The 22,656-nt window shown below is 39.0% G+C and overlaps 1 protein-coding gene across 7 annotated transcripts in view; it reads right to left on the minus strand.

Annotated features, from left to right (window-relative positions):
• Positions 1–22,656, minus strand: part of Saf-B (Scaffold attachment factor B) — a 307,055-nt gene that overhangs the window by 66,901 nt on the left and 217,498 nt on the right. For 6 of the 7 annotated variants that reach the window (XM_067138304.2, XM_067138300.2, XM_067138303.2 and 3 more), the window contains one exon: positions 3,884–4,012. The exons of the other annotated variant lie outside the window; for it this stretch is intronic. In XM_067138304.2, the coding sequence (XP_066994405.1) occupies positions 3,884–4,012 (129 nt within the window). The remainder of the gene's footprint in view (positions 1–3,883; positions 4,013–22,656) is intronic. 7 annotated transcript variants of the gene reach the window in all.

Below are 22,656 nucleotides of genomic sequence, written 5' to 3' on the forward strand. Positions count from 1 at the left end.
GACAGTTCAATGTGTCTACAAACGGTTGTGAAATACATGTGGCCACGAAACAAGTCAGAATTGTGGTCGGAAAAAAAATCCTGACAGAGGGACCGGGGAAGCGTTTCATGGCTTGTGAATAAAAATTAATTCGCAACCAGACAGGAATTGCTGTTGTCAGTGAATGAAGGTCTATCCCAACCTTTAGTGAGGGAACACTGTGACAGGACCTGCATGCATCGAACCCTTTGTGTCTGTCACATCACAAGAGGCCATTTCTCAGTCAGGCACATTTGCTGGTGTTTCGCAACAGACTGTTCAACGTGTCTACAAGCAGTAGTGTACTACACGTGGCAACGAAACAGGTCGGAATTGTGGTCGGAAAACGATCCTGACTGAGAGGGACCAGGGACGTGTTTCGCTGCTTGTGAACCAAAATTGCTTCCAAACCTGACAGGAATTGCTGCAGTGAGCGAATGAAGGTCCATCCCAACTTGGGATGGCTTAGAAATTATCGAACATGGACAGTAGCTGACTGGCAGAACATAATGTGGTCCGACGAATCGTGTTTTTGCTTGTATTCCAATGATGCCCCTCGTTGAGTGCAACAAAGGCCAAATGAAGCATTCCAGTCTGGATGTGTTCAAGGTCAGGTTCAAGCCGGAGGTAGGTCTGAGATATTTTTGGAGGTGTTTTTTGTATCACGAATTGGGCCTACTCACTGAGGTGACCACTAACATGAACCAACACATTGAAACATTCCAGATGATCAGGTGTTCCCTTTCATTCAACATCTGCACGATTGGTATGCTGTTGATGCCCTGATTTTTCAACATAACAGCAAAGTTCATCGGGCTGTAAATATGTGGACTGATTTTATGAACACTTCCCCACTCTATTAAATCTCGACTGGCCTGCAAAAACACCCGACTTAAACCCTATTGAAAATCTGTGGGAAATGTTGGAACAGCAGGTAAAACACAGACATCTGCACCCCTGCAGTTTGGTGGGATTGGGTGATCAAATCCTCAATGATTGCCTAACCTGGACTCACTTCCTAACCGAATCCAGGCAGTTATCAAGTCCAGAGGAGGACTTACATGGAATTAAATGATTTCTCCAGGGGTGACCAATCTTTTGTCAGATGAGCTTATTCAAGACTGGTTGGAAGAAAGAAATATTGAAATTACACACTGCTGAAACAAAAAAATCAGAATAAATTCTGCGAGTTGCACCTTTTAAAACTGCGGGCAAAAGTTAGAAACATGATAAGATATCAGAAAAGATGGCCAACATATTTGAGTACATCCCTGCCACAGTCAGTAGAATTGTGTCGAACTGATACGGGCTAATGATATAGATGTTGATTCCCATAGTGAACCTGAAATATTTGTCCCGAATGAGTAAATTTATAGTACCAGTATCTCCCTCTATATTGGTCTCTCAATCCTGAGGATTGTGATCTCGGGAGTATTTCTTTGTACCTGTTTCCATCCTCTACGGTCTTCTGCTATACGGGCAGATTGTATGAACGATGTCTTCGTTGAATGATTTATGCCATCTATCCGGCGTATGGGTGCTCGTCCATGCTCCCTCTTTCGAGGCACGTATCCCAGGATTATGTGCTTTTCAAGGCTTCCTTCTCCACGACGCATAATATGACCAAAGAATTGGAGAATCCTCTGTTGACATTTTGCCGGTAACCTGCTACTGATGTTCAGCTCCTTGAGGATGGATTCGTTGGTTCAAAATGCTGTCCAAGGAATGCGAAGCAATCTTCTCGAGCATCACATCTCGAATGAGTTGATCTTATTCAAATCTGAAGCTTGTCAAGTCCATGTTTCAGCACTAGGAAGAGAGAATACCAGTGTCTGTACTAGTCTCATCATTAGCTTGACAGAAATGGAGCGATCCTTCCAAATATGAGATAACTGAGACATGATATTCTTGGCCATGGCAATCCTTCTCCTGATCTCCATTTCACAACTGTTGTTGCTAGTTATAATGGCACCCAGGTACAACATTTCTGAAACCATTTCCATTTCGCTGAAGGCACCGAGTTCATTTAGATTGCCAGGGCCGTTATTGGCCATTATAAATTTTCCAGCTTACCCATTCCTGGTTGCCAGCACTTCACCCCAGTGTGCTAAGTTAGGCTCATCAGTTGGTAAATAACACACCTACTAAGATGCATGGCTAGTGCATAACGTGGAGGCCACTGCATAGGCTACTTGGAGCCACTGGCAGTGCCAATGCACTATGAGAGACTGTCTCATTTTCAAAAACTGATGCCTGCCTGGCCATCATATTATAAACACGTTGATTTCCATAGGGAACCTGAAATATTTGTCCTATGAAGTGGCCTCCACGGTATGTACTAACCATGCATCCTGGTAGGTGTGCTATTTACCAATTGATTGCCCAACTTAGCACACTGGGGCAAAATGCTGGCAACCAGGAATGAGTTAGCTAGAAAATTTATAATGTCCAATAATGGACCAACTATATTGGTACTGTTATGGGCTAAGGTGAAAGGTGGAGTTGCCGAATGTAATTCCAACCTTCGACTGATGGACATTGCAAAATTAATGCATGATTAATAGAGTGACTACGGAAGACTAGATTTCAGTGTTCTACCATGCAGAACAATTGCAAGGCGAGGAGTTCCTTGTACCTACTGACGCAGTGATGTGCTACGAACAAGACTAGAGTGAGTACTGAATAACTGCTTGCATACAGCTGTCGCATTATGAATATGTTTATTAACGAACGAAGGTCCAATGCCCGCCGCTAAAGCTAATTAGTAGGAACATTGCAGCTGCTCTCTCATATCATTGGGCGCTGAGCACGCCTTAAAATTTAGTCTCTCGCATAGAAGGGGATGAGAATTTTGCAAAGTGTGAAAAAAACGTATTATTTGCTTTTACAACTTATATTGCAGAGCAGATGATCCAGGGATGTGAAACATAAATGAAGCATGCTCGACAATTTAGAAAGTCTTTATCAGATTACAACTATTAATGTGTCCATATCTTACAGGATTTACACTACAGTGAACTTTTTAAGGGATTCTGGTAGCTGACAGTGTTACAATAAAAAAAGAGGTTTAGAGACCCCTGTCCAAAAGCTGTTTGGGTACCTGACAGCGCAATCAGCTGTACTACGTAACCTAAACACGACTGAGGTGGCAACTACAAAAAAGACGAGTGGGGTATTTCCACGTTGCTTTTTCTGCTTGTGCTGAATATAGGATTGTACATCAAATTATAATGTAAGCAGTGTTAAAATCAAACTACTAATAGAACAAGTGGAATTTAACTTCCATATTCAAGATTTTCAAAAATAGGGTGCAACAATTTGCTAGACATACTGAGGAGTCTATCTGTGAATGTGACTAACATTAAGAATACCTCATCTACAGTATCCTCGAAAGATATTATGAAGAACAGGTCAGAAAGGTTGTGAGGTATTGCAAGTTCTCAAAAATGACTTAATGGAATGAGGATGAGAATATGTTATTACCATGTGAATAAAATGTTATGGACATGCCAAGCTGATGCACAAAATTCGAAAGGTAATAACGATTACTCCAAAGAGATCAGAGACTGGAGCGGAATTTCCTAAGGTTTTCAAGTCTTCACCCTTATGTTAAAAAAGGAGCAAGGTCGCTGCGAAGTATTTAAATTACCCGCAGTTTGTTTTGTCTCACGTAGATCAAATCCAAAAGACTATCATAGCCATGTATTAACAGCAAATAACATCCTAGAAATGTTACAGAGATTCTGATCTACAAAGAAGTAAGAGGAAATTGTTGATAGTAATTTCAAAATGTGAAAATTCTATATTCAAAGGAAAACCGCCCAATAGGCAGAATTATTATGTGCAGAACAGGTTTATATATTACCTTGAGCCATCTTCAAAACGCTGTGAACTATCAAATCGCCGATCAGTAGCAACTCGCTTTCTGTCCTCACCATAGGAATCACGACGATCATCTGATGACCGCTTTGCACTTCGCCGTGCTTCCTCAAATCTGTCAAATATCAAATCGCAATTAGAATGATGTTCTTGTTCACATCAGGAGCATTGAACATCTGAGTATTAGTCTCATGTTTGATTAAACAGAAACTATCCCATTACTGCACTAGACTTTTAAAATAAATTTCTATCCTACCAAGGAAAGAACACAAACCACTGACTGGGCTTTAGATGAAGCAGCAAAAATTCTTCCTCTTTATCCTTTCCTGACATGGAACATTTCGTATTATATGACGACATCAGAAAACTTTAAAAGGTTGAAGAAAGAACAACTAAGGCTGTTTTTAAATAAATATATAAAAATAGCAAACCGCTGATGGTGAAAAGGCACCCTATGATGTTAATATATGTAAGAAGGCAAACTAGTCTGTGTGTGTGTATGCAGTATGTCACCAAATATGAGAAATTGAATATAAAGGCATAAGCACAAATAAATGACTGGCTGACATATACAGAGGCAGAATCAGGAAGGAGACAACCTTCCCGGGATTACAAGAACAAAAGAACTAGACAGGCGCTCTCATCTTCAACAGGAGGAATTTCCTCTCAGCTCACAAAAAGCTTCTTCTTACATCCATACTCAATGTGAAGACCACTCAATAACAATTTAGAACAGTAGATAAGAATGGCACTGATAACATTAAAAAGAATAGACAGCTCTCTATCTTTGACGAATTTTGCTCCATTCCTTTCCATTGAACATCGGCCAGACAAATGTAAAAACTTAATTGGAAACAAACACCGACACAATGAGGAAGCTTCCCTTTAGAAAGGTTTTATGAGCTAATAAAGGAACATTGAACTACCCTGACAGCAAAATCAAATGAATTATATAAATATATTGTATAATTTTTATCTCAGAAGCAAAAACTTTTAAATTAATCTCTCACATTTATTGAGTAAGGATGATTAAGTTGAGAAAATTTTGCAAGTGCTATCCTGTTAATAGAGGGTGGATATGAAGCATTTATTGTACCACTAATGCAATTGATGCAACATATGAAGGTGTCCAATGTGCTGCGAGACGATTCTATGAAGACATTATCTACCAGTGACTACCTGAATCACCCCATCAACTGTTAGGGATGACATGTTACTGGTCCTCCAGATCATGCAAAATTGCCACACCACCGCTGTTTACGCCAAAAATAAACTCGGGCGATATGTCCCTGAAAGAGAGAGAGTACTGTAAAATGAATTATGGCTGCCAATTTGAGGTGAACATGATCCCTCACTGGTGTGCAGCAAGGTCCCCAGAAGTAAACAGTGTCATCAGAATGTGCACATCAATACTGGAACTAGACTGTGGACAAGTGGTGCTCTTCACTGATGCAATTATGTCTCCCGTCACTTGATGTGTGAGAGAGCGAGTACATGGATAGAGATTGAGAATCTATGTATACTCAGCCCTCCTCTACGAACCGTGTGACTTTGCCGCGGTGGGGAGGCTTGTGTGTCCCAATCAAGGAGATAGCCGAGCCGCAGGTGCAACCATATCGAATGGGTATCTGTTGAGAGACCAGACTAACGAATGGTTCATCGAAAGAGGGGTACCAGCGTTCCGGTAGTTGCAAGGGCGGCTGTCTAGATGATTAACTGATATGGCCTTATAATAATAATACTCAAAATGACTTAGCTGTGTTGATACTGCTACACGGCTGAAAGCAAGGGGAAACTACAGCTGTACTAACTCCCGAGGACATGCAGCTCTCTCTGTATGAATGATGTACTGCTGGTGGCTTCCTCCCGGGTAAAATATTCCGTAGGTAAACTAATCCCCCATTCGGATCCCCGGGTGGGGAATACACGAGAGGGGGCGATCATCAGGAAGATGGATAAAGACATTCTGCGAGTCGGAGTGTGGAATGTTAGAAGTTCGAATCGTCATAGTACGTTAGAGAATCTGAAAAGGGAGATGGATAGACTAACGTTAGATATAGTTGGTATAAGTGAAGTACGTTGGCAGGAAGAAAGGGTTTTTTTTGTGAGGCGACTACCGAATTATCAACACAAAATCAAACAGGGGAAATGCAGGAGTTGGTTTAATTATGAAGAAGAAAATAGGGCAGCGGGTAAGCTACTACGACCAGCATAGTGAAGGAATTATTGTCGTCAAGATAGACACCAAACCAATGCCCGCCCACCACAATACTGCAGGTCTATATGCCTACTAGTTCAGCAGATGATGAGGAAATCTAAAGAATATATGAAGAGAGAAGATTTAATACAATATGTAAAAGGGGACAAGAATCTAATTGTGATGGGAGACTGGAATGCAGTGGTAGGCCAAGGAACAGAAGGTAATACAGTAGGAGAATTTGGATTAGGGACAAAGGTACGATAGAGGAAGTCGGCTGGTTGAATTCTGCACTGATCATAATTCAGTCCTTGCCAATACTTGGTTCAAACATCACAAACGACGGCTGTATACGTGGACGAGACCTGGAGACACTGGAAGGTATCAAATATACTTCATTATGATTAGGCAGAGATTCAGAAACCAGGTGTTGGATTGCAAAACTTACCCAGAAGCAGACGTGGACTCTGACCACAACTTGTTGGTCATGAAATGCCATTTGTAGTTGAAGGAAGGAAAGAATGCAAAAAGATGGGATCTAGATAAGTTGAAAGAAAAGAGTGTGGGGGATTGTTTCAAGGAACATGTTGCACAAGGGCTAAATGAAAAGGCTGAGGGAAACAATAGAACAAGAGTGGATGGTCATGAAAATTGAAGTCAGGAGGGCTGCTGAAGAAATGTTAGGAAGGAAGAAAAAGATCAACAGAGAATCAGTGGATAAGTCAGGAGATACTAGACCAGATTGATGAATGACGAAAATACAAGAAAGCTAGAAATGAAGAGGGCAGAAAAGAATACAGGCGATTAAAGAATCAAGTGGATAGAAAGTGCAAAGTAGCTAAGGAAGAATGGCTGAAGGAAAGGTGCAAGGATGTTGAAGGTTGTATGGTCCTGGGAAAGATAGATGCTGTATACAGGAAAATCAAGGAAACCTTTGCAGAAAATAAATCTACGTGTATGAATATTAAGAGCTCAGATGGAAAACCACTTTTAGGGAAAGAAGACACAGCAGAAACATAGCAGGACCATATCCAACAGTTGTATCAAGGTAAAGGTACAGATAATTTGGTTCTGGAACATTAAGAGGCTGTTGACGCTGATGAAATGGGAGACCCAATTTTGAGGTCAGAGTTTGATAGAGCTGTGAATGACTTAAATAGGAACAAGGCACCTGGAATTGATGAATATTCCCTCTGAATTACTTAGTGCCTTAGGAGAAGCCAGCATGGCAAGGTTATTCCATTTAGTGTGTCAGATGTATGAGACAACAGAAGTCCCATCTGATTTTCGGCAGAATCTTCTTATACCTACTCCCAAGAAAGCCGGTGCTGACAAGAGTGAAAACTACCGCACCATTAGTTTAGTATCTCATGCCTGCAAAATTTTTAGCAAGTATTATTTACAGAAGAATGAAAAAACAAGCTGAAGCTGAGGGGAGATCAATTTGGCTTGAGAAGGAATGTAGGAACACGTGAAGCAATCCTGACTTTACGTCTGATCTTAGAGGATCGCATCAAGAAGGACAAGCCCACGTACATGGCATTCGATAATACTGACTGGAAGATGATTGGGATCAGATACCGAGAACGAAGAATTATCTACAATCTGTATAAAAATCAGTCTGCAGTGATAAGAATCAAGGGCTTTGGAAAAGAAGCAGCAATCCAGAAAGGATTGAGGCAAGGATGCAGTTTACCTCCCCTCCTTTTCAATGTTTACATAGAACTGGCAGTGAAGGAAATCAAAGAGGAATTTGGATAGGGAATCACAATCCAAGGAGAGGAAATCAAAACATTGAGATTTGCCGATTATGTTATTTTATCTGCGACTACAGAAGATGTTGAGAAGCTGCTGAATGGTATGGACGAAGTCATGGGTAAGGATTACAAGATGAAAATAAATACATCCAAAACAAAAGTAATGGAGTGCAGTCGAACAAAGGCAGGTGATGCAGGAAATATTCGATTAGGAAATGACGTCTTAAAGGAAGTAGATGAATATTGTTACCTGGGTAGTAAAATAACGATGGCAGAAGTAAGGAGGACATAAAATGCAGACTAGCACAAGCAAGGAAGAGCTTTTTTAAGAATAGAAATTTGATCTCTTCAAACGTTGATACAGGGATTAGATGTTTTTGAAAACTTTCGTGTGGAGCGAGGCATTGTATGGAAGTGAAACATTTCTGACAATAACTAGCTCAAAAAGAAAGAGAATAGAAGCTTTTGAAATGTGGTGTTACAGAAGAATGCTGAAGGCGAGATGGATAGATCAAATTACGAATGAAGAGATACTGAATCAAATTGGTGAGAGACCGATTTGGCTAAATTTGACGAGAAGAAGAAATAGAATGATAGGACACATCTTAAGACACCCAGGACTTCTTCAGTTGGTTTTTGAAGGAAGTGTAGGTGGTAAGAACGGTAGGGGTAGAACAAGGTATGAATATGACAACTCAGAAAGAAAGAGAATAGAAGCTTTTGAAATGTGGTGTTACAGAAGAATGCTGAAGGTGAGATGGATAGATCGAATTACGAATGAAGAGATACTGAATCAAATTGGTGAGAGGAGACCGATTTGGCTAAATTTGACGAGAAGAAGAGATAGAATGATAGGACACATCTTAAGACACCCAGGACTTCTTCAGTTGGTTTTTGAAGGAAGTGTAGGTGGTAAGAACGGTAGGGGTAGAAGAAGGTATGAATATGACAAGCAGATTAGAGCAGATGTAGGATGCAGTAGTTACGTAGAAATGAAAAGTTTAGCACAGGATAGGCTGGCATGGACAGCTGCATCAAACCAGTCCATGGACTGATGACTCAAACAAGAACATATACTCAGCAAGATCTTTCAAGAGGATGCTGCTTGGAGAAAGTTTCAGTCAGGGTTTGGAGTGGATATCAGCTTTAAGGCATGAACAGGATTCATCACTGATGGAGGTGCTCTTAATGCATAACAGATTGAGTTGTTAACAGAGCTTTTAATCCTCTTGGCTCCATTTGTGATTTTCAAATAAATTGAGACTGATGTATGACAAAGCCTGCTTTTATGTTGCTCACTGTGTCTGAATTTCATTACGATATCGGGATACAAACCCTGAACTGGCAATCAAATAATGCAGATCTTGATCCCATTGAACACCAGTGGAATATGTATATGTGCGGATGTCTTAATTTTTAACACCGTTTATGAAATGATTCCAGCACTACTGGAGGCCTGGATGTGCATATTCCAGGAGAGGACCTCGTGGGTAACATACAGTCACACATGGAGTCCAACTGTTGCCAGGGTTGGAAAAACACAATAATAGTGTGAGGGAAATGGACACCAACTGCAGGACCGTTAATTAGGATAAGCCAGTATGACATTAATTTTATTCAGTGACATTGTAAAAATCGGCGACTTTTGAAAAACGTCAGTGTAATGATGAAAGAACACTGCACAATGATGATAAAGAGTGAATAGGGCACAGTCAATAAAATGTATTTTGTAAGTACTATGAAGTATTCAGGCAATGAAATACAGTCTTCGGTATAATGAACCTCCACGGACTCAAATATTTGGTTCATTACAATCAAAAATTTGTTCTAGACAGAAGTGAACAAGTGATAAAAAATTGATTGATGAGATTGTGAAATAAGAACTATATTACTGTACAAACAGTTCTGTTAATGAAGTAGTGTAAATTGTTCAATATGAAAATATTAATGCACTGCACCAAAGTTAATGAGCCCTGAATAATTCTTATCTGCACCAGCTTGCTGAACACTGGTCTATTTAAAATGTTCTGCAAATCTTTCTCTACACTAGTCTCCACATTAGTAACACATGCAGGTCTTGCTCACTTTCAAACAATATAATCCTTCAGAATGGCTATTCTTCAGCAATTTTGTATTGTTAAATTAAACAGTAACTTTGATATTTTTTTATTACACTATATCCGAGTTCATACTTTCTACTGTAATACAATTGACAGACTCCTTACCATGCAAATAGCAGATTGAAATTAGTAAGTTTTCCGTTTTTCGTCTTAACTAATAAACTATGGGTGATAATGAGTTTAATTGGTTTTTTTGGGAACTTCAGAATTGTTTATAAAAGAGATACATTTTATGTTTGTTATATTTTATAATGACAGTTTACGTTTGTTAAATAGTCTGTTGACAGTGCAAGTGAAATTTGTTCAGTGTAGCTGTATCTTGTGCTTCATGAATAAATAAATAAATAAATAAATAAATAAATAAATAAATAAACAAAATAAAGTAACAAAACAAATATGCCAGCTGCTAGGTCTGTTCAGTTGGTATAATTGCTTTTTGTGTGTAAGAGTTCAAACCACAGTGGAATACGATGGCCAACATCACAAACTTCACAGAACAACCTTTCTTTCGTCAGTCTTTTCTCGATAGTGGCCTTTCATTTTAAATCAATATCACTGCCAACATCTGATCCTGTATCGTAACATAACACTTCCGATAAACCACTGTCATTCAGTCAATGCTCATGTGCGGCCGCCATTACGTGTATACTGCTGTCAAGTCGACAACACTGACACAATCTGTGAAAAGAAGAAAATTATTTGTAGAGCTGCAGTTTGCTGTCATCTTCACCCAAACCCACCCCCCCCCCCGCCATCAGAGAACTATGCACCAAATCTTACACTGCAGTACCGATCAATGAAAATAATAAGTTTCTAGAAATCGCCCTCCTCCTTCCCTAACCAGTCACACAGTGCCCCGTAGTGAAAAGCAAAATTTTCTTTTGAACCGACTTGCAATGTCTTATCCATTCCTAATGGATTCACCAACACTGAAGGACGTGGGCTAAGCAGGTTACGTCATGTAACATGGGAAACTTTCTTCAGTTTGTCAGTCATTTCTGGCATCACTGGAGCCACCCGGGCTCGGTTTTTGGTTTTGGCTGGGTACTGACGACCGAATGCCTTTTCTGATGCCACTTTATTCTTGAACAGAAAATTCTGATCGGGATTCGAACCTCGGCTTTCCAGGTGGGAAGCCAACAAATAAGCTACCGAGTTATTCATCTCCCCCCACCTCCAACCATTCATTATTTAACTTTGGGAACGAAGGCTTCAATTGGTTAACTGCCGAAAGCATCTATGGAGCCTGGTTCATAACCACCAAAGAACATTTTCGAACTAGATGCCTTCTGACGTGCTGTAAGGCGAAAACCAAAACGCTCCCAAGAATACCAATTCATTGAGTCTGTGGTTTCATCCAGTATGATCATCACCATAGTTTGTCTCATTGTCCTTGCATACTATTTGGTGTCAATACGGATCAAAAATGAAACTTACAGCATATAATTGTTGTCCTTAATTCCTCATATAGTTCTTTTTCTTCTAGTACACTCATCGGGCAAAGCCATCCGTGTTTATTTCTCAAGAAATCCTTTCAAGCCCTGATAGTTAACCTTACTGACTTGAATTCCAGCCTGTGCTAAGCTGCACACGTATCTTTATTATTTTTTTGCTAATGGCTTTACCTCACACTAACAAAGGCCTTATGGCGACGATGGGATAGGAAAGGCGTAGGAGTTGGAAGGAAGCGGCCGTGGCCTTAATACACGTACATCAATGTTAAGTCCTTTAAATTCTTTCTGAATCTTTGTAGAACACTTTTCCAAGGCAGTTAGTAAGAGGCCTTCAGAACTTCCTTGTTTGAAGAGTCTTGCTCATTCGATGCTTTCAGATGGAAATGATGAATTGGATGCGGTCTTGCTGGTGTTTTTCAGACATTATGATTTCAGAGTTGTGATCAGTGCACCGTATAACACATCAGTTTAGATGAAATTCTACGTATATTCATGAGGCAGGATAAAATATTGAGATTCAGGCACCTTTGGCATAGGTAATTTTTAACAGAACATGTTTATGTAAACTAGTGAGGGAAAACATCTCTTTAATTGCACGTAATTGTTTAGCATTATTCCACATTACCACCACAGATTTAAATTTCAACCTGATCACTGCCTTCTGCTATGTAGTCTACTACACGCCTGTCCACTCACCATGCTTCCTGGGCTTTTGAGCGAACAAGTGATGGTTACTGTATTTTTCTCAGGAGCGCTAGCATGATGCCATCTTACAGAGTGTTTAGGATCCAGGGAACATACTACTTAACACTGAGACAGTGATTTGAAGTTGAAATTAGCACATGATTCATTCTGTAACAGTATTGTGTGTTGTTAGGTGTTGAATACTGCAGTGCTAGTTATCTTTGGAGTGAAAAGTACGAGAATTTAGCCCACTTCTGGAAGTAGTGAAAGTTATACTGGTGCGTATAGTTGTCTATACATATGTAAATGAAAAATGTTATGTTCATTTGTATCTACAATTGCATGCCTTCTTAAGGCCGTGATTGTAATTCACACTACTATTACATTAATTGAATTAAAACCCAACAAAATAACCAAGCCATACCGAACAATATTTTGTATTCGTTTAACACAATGTACGGCTTACTTATAAAACACCCACGCCATCCCCTGCCTGTCGTAAGAGGCGACTAAAAGGGCCCCAAGGGCTCTGAACTTTGGAGCGTAGGTTGGTGACCACGGGGCCTTCAGCTGAGCCCTGGCATTGCTTCCACTTACTTGTGCCAGGCTCCTCAATTTCATCTATCCTATCCGACCTCCCCTGCTCAACTCTTGTTATTTTCCAACCCCGACGCTATTAGGTTTGAGAGGGCTAGGGAGTCTTTCATTTTCACGCCCTTCGTGGCCCTCGTCTTCCTTCGGCCGATATCTTTTTTCAAAGTGTCCCCCCTCCACTCCTTCCATCCTAGCAAACACAGTCGAACCAACAATAGACTCGATCACGCGAACGAGACCGTTACTTTGAGAGGCCAGGCCATTTGAGAGGACAACCACCTGCTGAACACCGTAAGTTTAAGCTTTCTTCAAACCCATTCTACACTTTTTACTTATCACCCCACGTTTCTCACAGAGACTCATTTTTCCATTACAGATTAGAGCTTCATTAACGGTTTCCGCTAGTTCGCTTACAGTTTACTATGCATCTGTCTTCTGCCTAACACAGCTTCTCAATTTTATATCGCGGCCCTTCCGACCCTTTATAATAAGGCAAGACACCAGCCAACATTATGAAACAATAATCAAGAAAGGGACCGCTAGATTGAGAAGATTTTGAGAATGCTGTTGTTTCTAAAGCTTTAAATTTCATTGGTGTTTTTTCCTTGTCACAGACTTTTCGCCTGCACGTCCTATCAGGCTTGGTTTCTACAAGGATGATTTTCGACAGTGATGTTTGTTATTGTTATTAAACAATATTTTGTAAACTATGAGGTCCACAACCTCACCATGTGCTACTATTGTTCATTTCCGTCTGCATCATTTGTTTTTTCATTCCTTTGTTTCCTTAGGTTAACACAGTTTTTAGTATCTATTATTTTAAATTAACACCTTTTCGCTGAATTTTGTCGCAGTGAGTTGTTTTTTGCTCCGCATATTGATGTAAATATTGTATATTTGTGCCAATTTTGTTTCCGTCTAGGCTCTCTTTTGTTTGTTTGATTTTTTTCATTTGCTCCATTATGTTTTTTAGCATTTTTTCAACTTTTATTATGTAAATTATTTCAAATCTCCCCTCATTTTTCACTGAAGATGGCGCAAACGAGCCAAAACATGTCTGAATTTGTTTACTCCGTCTAATGACGGAATATTTATTCTATTGAATTAGGTGGATACTTTTATTTTTCACCTTTGTAAAGTGAAAACCGTCAATACGGAATGATTCTAATATCTTGTAACGTGTAGTGTCTTCGCAAAGAAAATATCATAATTGTCTTAAAACCATGGATGTAGGCAATCTTCGATTACGTAAATCAACATTCTTATGTAGGGATGCTTATAGTCAAATGTGGAGAGATTGGAAAACGATAATTAGACTATTGCCAAAGAAAAGTGTTATACATAATGAGATTTAATCCAGCTGAAATGCGGAGTGGAAATAGATGGTTTTATAGGATCTTAAGACGTGGTTATCGCCAGTTCGTCACCGCATGGAAGTAAATACAAGCCTGATTCATTCGTACATGTATTTCTTTTACAGGAAACTGCGATTATGTGCAGTTGAATAGAAATTAAACACATTAATACATCATTGTCATATGATGGAATATTGAAACGATACGCCGCTAAAGGAGAAATGATTGCTATTTATATGTGTAATTAAGAGTACATACTATTATTTATAAGTTTCATATTCCGTATTGATTGGATTCAATGTAATATTTTTTTAAGAAAAATGTTCCACCTATCAATACATTTATTGTGGATGAATTATAACACTAGTACCGGTTTCGACCTATCTTGGCCATCATCAGCTAGCACACAAATTTACAGTCATGGGATAAATTACAAAGAAATTTGTGTGCTAGCTGATGATGGCCAAGATAGGTCGAAACCGGTACTAGTGTTATAATTCATCCACAATAAATGTATTGATCGGTGGAACATTTTTCTTTTAAAAAAAATTACATAAGAGTACATACGACGTAATGATGAGATTATAAGTATGAGTATTCTGAGGGAAATATTTGTTGATATGAATAATGTGGAGTTATATTGTGTACGGCTGGAATAAGGAGAGAGATATGCATTTGTGATTTACTGGTAGTAATTACGCGACATGATACTAACCATTGATTATAACGAGTTTGCGGCACGATTTTAGTAGCGGCATAGGATGATTTGGGTTGATAGGATATTCATACGGTGAAAGACGTTACAGAATCCGTAGGCTGATAACCATATACAGTCATCAAAATAAAATTTCTAAATAATAAATATTAAGGTGTACACCTGACTTCTAGGAGAATTTCACATGTTTTTTTATTTTTTTTTTGGTCGAAGCCATAATTTTAAGGTATAATATTTGGAACTTTGCTTTTTCTGCTAGCGTTACAATTGAAAATCAAGCAAGTATGAAAAAAAAAAAAAGATTAATGACTTGATGAGATGATAAATAAGCACTTTTGATCTATTTCAATTTTGATTTTAACCACATTTTGAACTTAATCCACTTCTGAATTTATTCATTTTTTTATTGTATCCACTTATGATTTTATTCACTTTTTAACTTTCTTGACACTTTAATTTCATAAATATCCAACAAGATTGCTACTTAATGAGACTGATAATTACGACATATGATACTTCGTAAACTTTTCTTTGCTTTTATATTGTGAAAACCATAATTCTTTAACTAAATAATGATTTGATCTCAGTCAAAGACTTTGTTGATTTATCCTTTGAATGAAGAGACGTTGAGTGTAATGAGATATTTTAATTCTTGAATAATTTATCCCAATACAATTCATGATCATGAATAAAAGAATTTGCACATTTAAATTATTATTATTGCAATTTATTTCATTATTATAGCAGATTAGTTTATGTTGAATTCTTGCAGGATTATTTTTGGTTGAATGAGTTTGAGTGACTATTTTCATTGTCATTTAAGAAAAAATGGAATTGCTGGTAAAATATAAGAGGATATGCGGGTCCCGAGTTGATCTCAAGTATAAAAAAATATATATATATTTTACTGATGCATATTAGTTAACCCTGATAGGTATCGTGTAGCAAGTCTGAGAATAATTTGACGCCTACAGTGAAATGAGGAAAGGAGATAATTACCTTAATCAGAAATTATGAAGGCATAAAGAATTTATTACTGACGGATTGATGGAGAAAAATGTAGCTGCTGATACTTAGCATCTTATTTAATGCAAGATTCATACAATTGGCTTCAATACGAGGTGTAGTCGGAAGAGGGGAAATAGCCGGTGCAAAAATTAGACGCCCGTCGTGGCGCAAGAAAGATATCCCCTCAACGTCATGGTGCATTAAATTGGTCACCCCTCGCGGCATAATTAGAAATGATGGATGGTGCACTATTATTCCTAACAAATATCATCAATACGGATCAAAAATTATATTTATCACGTGTAAATGGGCAGGTAACGAGAAAAGAGACATCCTGGTGGTGCTCAATGTGTTCTGTAGCACACTGTGTCCCTGAATGCTTTAAACTATTCCACACTCAAGCTCAGTATGTATAAGACTTTGTAGTCTGACTTTTTTGTTGCTGCAAAGGCATACCTTTGGAAAATGTATGTTAATCAAACTTTTTAATCTGTAGCATAGCCACTTAAAATTTCTTGATGATATGAATGTGTTAGAATTGCAACCTACCTACTAATGGCTTTACGTCGCACCGACACAGATAGGTCTTATGGCGACGATTGGTCAGGAAAGTGATAGGAGTGGGCAGGAAGCGGTCGTGGCCTTAATTAAGGTACAGCACCAGCATTTGCCTGGTGTGAAATTGGGAAAGCACGGAAAACGATCTACAGGGCTGCTGATAGTGGGGTTTGAATCGACTGTCTCCTGAATAATAGATATTGGCCACACATAAGCGAATGCAGCTAATGAGCTCGGTAACCTACCTACTATTTCTGCAATTTTTTTTTTTAGAAAACTACAAATATGGCAGTATGCCTGCCCATATGGAATTTTAAGAAATGGTCTCCTATGTGTTAACAACAGTAAATTACAATATAAAAATCAACAAGAATAAATTATAATTTTACAGATTTATTGCCTAAATGAAAGAAATGAAGATGTGGTTATATTAATAAAAATAATAATAATAATAATAATAATAATAATAATAATGTTAAATGCAGAAAAACAGGACCAATATCCCTGTCACTGTGTCAACTGTAGTCATACAAGTAAATACTGAAGTAGCCTACACTGAGAACAGAACTGAAGAGGGAAAAAAACTTTCCATAACTTCAAGGGTAATTAAAATGAATACAGGGTGTTCGGGTTAAAGGCATAATAATATAAAATTTAATAACTTGAGAAATAATGGTGATGTTTATTGGCGGTTTGATTCAACTAGGGTAACCCGAAATGTTTTGCGCATAACTGCACTGTTCACGAGAAGCGCGCCAGTAACCATTGTGACTCCACAGCAGAAGGTGTTCTGTGTGCTTTCGCTCACGAAGATAAAGTCTGTTACACTAGTACAACGTAGATTTTGGCGGGAGTATGAACTATTACCAACGGATGATGATCCGACTTACGTAAGTATAATGAAATGGGACAGGCGGCCTTCCAGAATCTGGGACTTAGCTGTCTATGTCGGGCTGCCATGTCAAGCACACAGTTTCAGAGGCTACTGTTGATTTAGTCCGCTAGTCCTTTAAGTGGAGCCCTTGTAAATCAATTCGACAAGCAAAGTAGACAGTTACAGTTACGTGGTTTGACAGTACACGATGTTGTCCACAAAAGGTTTCGCCCACGGGCGAACAAACTGCAGCTTCGTCAGAAAATCAAACCTCAGGACAGGTCACTACGGAATGCATTCGGCAAAAATTGATGGAAATCAAGCATTCCTCAATTCGGTCTGTTTCTTGGACGAGGCCACATTCCATATTTCCAGCACGGTAAACAAGTACAATTGCTGCATATGGGGATCTGAACACCCCAACGTAGTGATGAGTTGGCACGAGACTCTCCAACAGTGAATGTGTGGTGTGGATTGTTGAAAGACAGGGTTATTGGCCCATTCTTCGCGGAGCCTGCAGTTAATGGAACAAGTTATCTAGACATGTTGAAGTAGTATGTTGTGCAACTTCCTCATGACTTGATCTATCAGCGAGATGTTGCACCATGACATTATGTGGAATATGTGAGGGATTTCTTGAATCGCGAGTTCCCAGATCGTTGGATTGGGAGAGGTAGTCCATTAATTGCTTGGTCCCCTAGAAGCCCCGACATTACGCCATCAATTTGTGATCTACCACATCTGCCTCATCGCATTCGTGCAGCTATCGCAAATGTTACGCCTACAATGCTGCGGAACACTTGGAAAGAAGTGGAATACCGATTATATGTCTGTCACGCCACTAATCGTGCGCATATTATGGTTTATTAGGCACGTAAACAAAATTTTTGAGTTACCTTACTTTCAGACATAAACCGTAAGTATATATCTCCACTACTTCTGAAGTTATTACATTTTATATTATACCTTTAACTCGCACACCTTGTATTAGGTACAGTTCACATGAGAACCAACCAATTAAGGTTATTCAAAATCAAGCCCTTTCTTAATGATACACAACCAAGGAAGTGGTTTCATCAATTATTTTAAGATATCCTCAAGATTTATTCGAATTAATATTCCCATGAAACAAGATGCGGTTCATATCGGATCACAAACGGTCAAGTCTTTTTCGAAGAGTTCTTTCACAAGGACACACCACGAAAGAATTATTCACATGTAAATTCAAGGATATCACTAATATTAATGCAAATGAATTAATTTATATTCCCACAGAAATAGGTACAGTTCGTCAGAATCCAACTGATCATGGCTATTAGAAAGTTCTTTCAAATAGGGGATTAATACCCCAAATACGTTCAAATCCCAAATTTAAGTAAATCAGGAGAACAAAACAATTCAGACTTAATAAAAGTAACAAAGACAACAAGAAAATAAAATCGACGATGAAAAACATGACTAAAATCACCATAAAAAAGGATAAGAGTTATTCTCAATTTTCTATTTACAGAACCCTATGTTAACATAAGAACGATCTTACGTAGTTATGGATTTCATGGTATTCTTCAATAAGTGAAATGATGCAGTTCAACGTGTGGTTACATACCAAATGTTAGCCCTCAGAACTGAGAGGCATTAATTAAGGTTACTACCCCCCTGGTGGCCGTGATCGTTAAGGCGCTGGAGTCTAAAAACGGTCTAACACCGAGGTTAGCCGGTTCGAGTCCCGTTGGTCGAAAAAATTTTCACCATCAGAATGTTGGCCGGCAGGGTAGGGGAGGTGGTGGTATACAATTTCTAATCACTAGATTGCGTGCCAAAAGCCTGGATTAAATTCCAAACCTCTCCGCAGTGCTCATATGGAGTGAGGGCATATGACGCTGTTGATGGTGATTCGTCCGTCGGATGGGGGCGTTAAGCCTTGAGCAGACCCCTTGGTGCTATTCGACAGGAGTAGGCTACGTGCCGGCACCGGGTTTCACCCTCTCCCTACTATCATATATCACGTCATTCATTTCATCTCTCATTAACTCCTCTGATGAGGTTGACGTCAGGAAGGGCATCCGGTCATAAAAAACCGCCACGACAAATTCATCTCACCTCATACCCGACCCCGTAGGGAAACGGGACAAGGGTTGGACAACCCCCCATTAGCCCGCCTGGTGGCCATGATTGTTAAGGCGCTGATGCCTAAAACGGTCTGACACCGATGATAGCTGGTTCAAGTCAAGTTGGTCAAAAAAAATTTCACCATCAGAATGTTGGCCAGCAGGGCAGGGGAGGTGGTGGTATACAATTTCTAATCATTAAGAGTGCGTGACAAAAGCCTGGATTAAATTACAAACCTGTCCGCGGTGCTCATATGGAGCGAGGGCATATGACGCTGTAGATGATGATTCGTCCGTCAGATGGGGACGTTACGGCTTGAGCAGACCCCTTGGTGCTATTCGACAGGAGTAGGCTATGTGCCGGCACCGGATTTCACCCACTCTCCACTATCATATATCACGTCATTCATTTCATCTCATCAACTCCTATGATGAGGTTGAAATCAGGAAGGGTATCCGGTCATAAAACCCGCCACGACAGACTTGTCTTACCTCATACCCGACCCTGTAGGAAAACTGGACAAGGGTTGGACAAACAAACAAACAAACTGGCCACCGGTAATTAAAATACTTGGAATCAGTATTCCGTTCTCAGATAGTACGATAATATCTGAAATACCAGGTAGTAAGAATTCATAACAAACTAGAAGATTAACGACTTGTAAACTAGAAGAATTCAATTAGAATAACTTTGTCTCTGTAGTGTAGAATAAAAGGTGATGGCCTTCATAACAGACTGTAACGAGATTACTGACCATGGGAAATTAAATTCAAACCAGGTAATATAACAGGTTTTAGGAAAATGGTCAGTAATGATTAAGAATCACTGAATTACTAACTAGGATGACTAATATGAGGAAGAAGGGTAGCAAGCTAACACCACAAGAAAAAATAATTTAAACAAAAGCACTTACAAAATTACGTCCCCCACCCCACCTCTCCAAAGGGATAGGAAACCGGAAATAAACCTGGTAATACAGAGAGCTAGATCCCAAACGTTCGTACAACTACATGTCCTGGCTAAAACTCAAGATGGCCATCTAAATGAAGACCAAGACATCCCTGTTTCACCTTTCAAGATGGGGCTAACTGTATAACTCTGTTGATATATCAAGGTGGACATGACTTAATTCGAATTTTAAAATACCCTTACAATATGCCCAAACATGTAGAAGAGCGTATAGCCCGATGACATCCTGCAGCAGACAGCACATTCTCTCAATATGAAACATCCCGACAGAAATGTAGCATAAATTTACGCTAAATTCACAACACAGTTAAATGTATGTAGCATAACTGGAGAATAAGTTGTTTATGCAGTTTCAGTGCAATTTCAAACCATTTTCACAAAAACAAGATCAAGTGGCACCTTCATATGCAGTTTATCAGCTTTCTTATAATCTTCAGAAAAAATTGCAACATATTGAACACTGCGCCTAAGCAGTGTCATTTACTTTCTTATACGGTGCTCAAGCATGATCAACACTCAGGCTTGGTTTTTGAAAATTGTAAAATGCTCGAAATATGTCTAACCTCCGGTAAACATTAATGCCAGCATTACAGTTCCTTACATTGCTACTAGATAGGACTACTGACCCTTGCCAGATAGAATACAAATGCTCATTTTGAAGAGTAGCAAGCATGTGTTCTGCACGCTCCATTTTCCGAAGGCTGATAAAATGGAAATCAGGATTCAAACTGTATAACAGCAATGATACTGAAGGAGCTTCACATTCTATCAGTAAATCAAGGAAAGATACACACCAAATTATGATAATAGCAAAATGTAAACAAATCCACCAGCAACATATATGTTTAACGTTACAAACTTGATAACACCAAGCCAAAATCTTTTTTAAATTGGGACTGTAGAAGGATTCCCTTTACCAATCAGAATTTTTCTCTTGTAACAATGTGATGTGAATATCAAAAAATGACTATAACATGATCAGAAATTAATGAAAAAATAAAATATGAACCTCCAAAACATGATAAACATATCGATCCCCTTCCATATTTTAATGAGTTCAGTGCCGAGACAGATTTGGACATAAAAAGAATAATTCATTCAGTTAAAGAAGTGTAGGTTATTAAGCCTCAAAATATGACCAAAATGCTCAGTACACAATGGTTATACCGTTTCAAATATACAATGCTTCTGAGTGGTAAATACTGTAGTTAATACAAAGTTCAGCATCATCTTGAAAGCTTAACAGTGAAGTTAATGGTTCAGAGGGTCCCAGATTTGCTTTCTGTATGGGTCAGGGATTTTAGGAATGCCTGGTTAATTCCTTTGATTGGGGAGACTGGGCATTTATGTTTGTTCCAGCACACTACTTCTAGTATAATTGAACTATACATTACCAACTATGACAGAAGTGTGTAGTGTAGTGCCATATAATCCCGAATACCACCTGCACGTTTTCCCCCCGAAATAATGGTTCTAAATCTTGGGTGCGAGTCGTATTCAAGCCGATCATTCTCGTAGATATTTACTACATTTGCATGGAGTATTGAAACAGATTAGTATACGGTTACCGTACTCAATAAACCATATGTAAACGGGCATTCAGGTCTTATTGTGTTCTAGTTGCTTTCTAGAAAACAAGTTAGATTTTTTTTTCTCAATACAGCTATAGTGGCATGTCAAACGCGAAATGTAGTAAGGTAATCAAATCAAAGAATATGGCCAAATATGCGTTAAATACGAAAACCGCTGCTGCGGTTGCAAGATCGTCATTTGTTTCACAAGCGTTGCTGTAATGCTGGGTGCGTGAATAGCTGATCTCGCGGGATATCATACATTGTGAGAGTGAAGGCTGAAGGTTACGGAAGTCTACCTCGCTCACATTCAAGTTCAGTATCTGTCCCGAAAAGTGCTGTCTCAATAGTAATCGACGGATTCAAAACGGCATCTGCGGTCATTTACTGTGCGCGAGTAACTTATGAGTTGTACGCGAAGCAGAAATATACGGAAATCGTGCTGTTGGCAGAACGTATGGTATTCATGATTGGCAGAAGAAGGAAAACTTCTAAAAAGTAACGGCCATCGCAGAGTGTTCCGCGGGCGGAAATTGAAGAACGACTCCACAACTTTGTGATAGAAAAACATGAGTTAGGATATGGTGTTTCAAGTTAAATGTGTCAACTGAAAGTACTAGTAAAATGTGTCAATCAAAAGCACTAGAGATCTCAAAATAACTTAAAACACAGGGTTTTACTGCTAGTCGCGGATGGATCCAAAACTTTTATTGGAGAAAGGGATTGTGCATTCAGAGACGTAAGTCCATTTCATTACGTCTCCCTGGGATGCATGAAGAAAAATAAACGGCCTT

Source organism: Anabrus simplex, chromosome 1 (genome assembly GCF_040414725.1).
Source record: "Anabrus simplex isolate iqAnaSimp1 chromosome 1, ASM4041472v1, whole genome shotgun sequence".
NCBI lineage: Eukaryota > Metazoa > Arthropoda > Insecta > Orthoptera > Tettigoniidae > Anabrus > Anabrus simplex.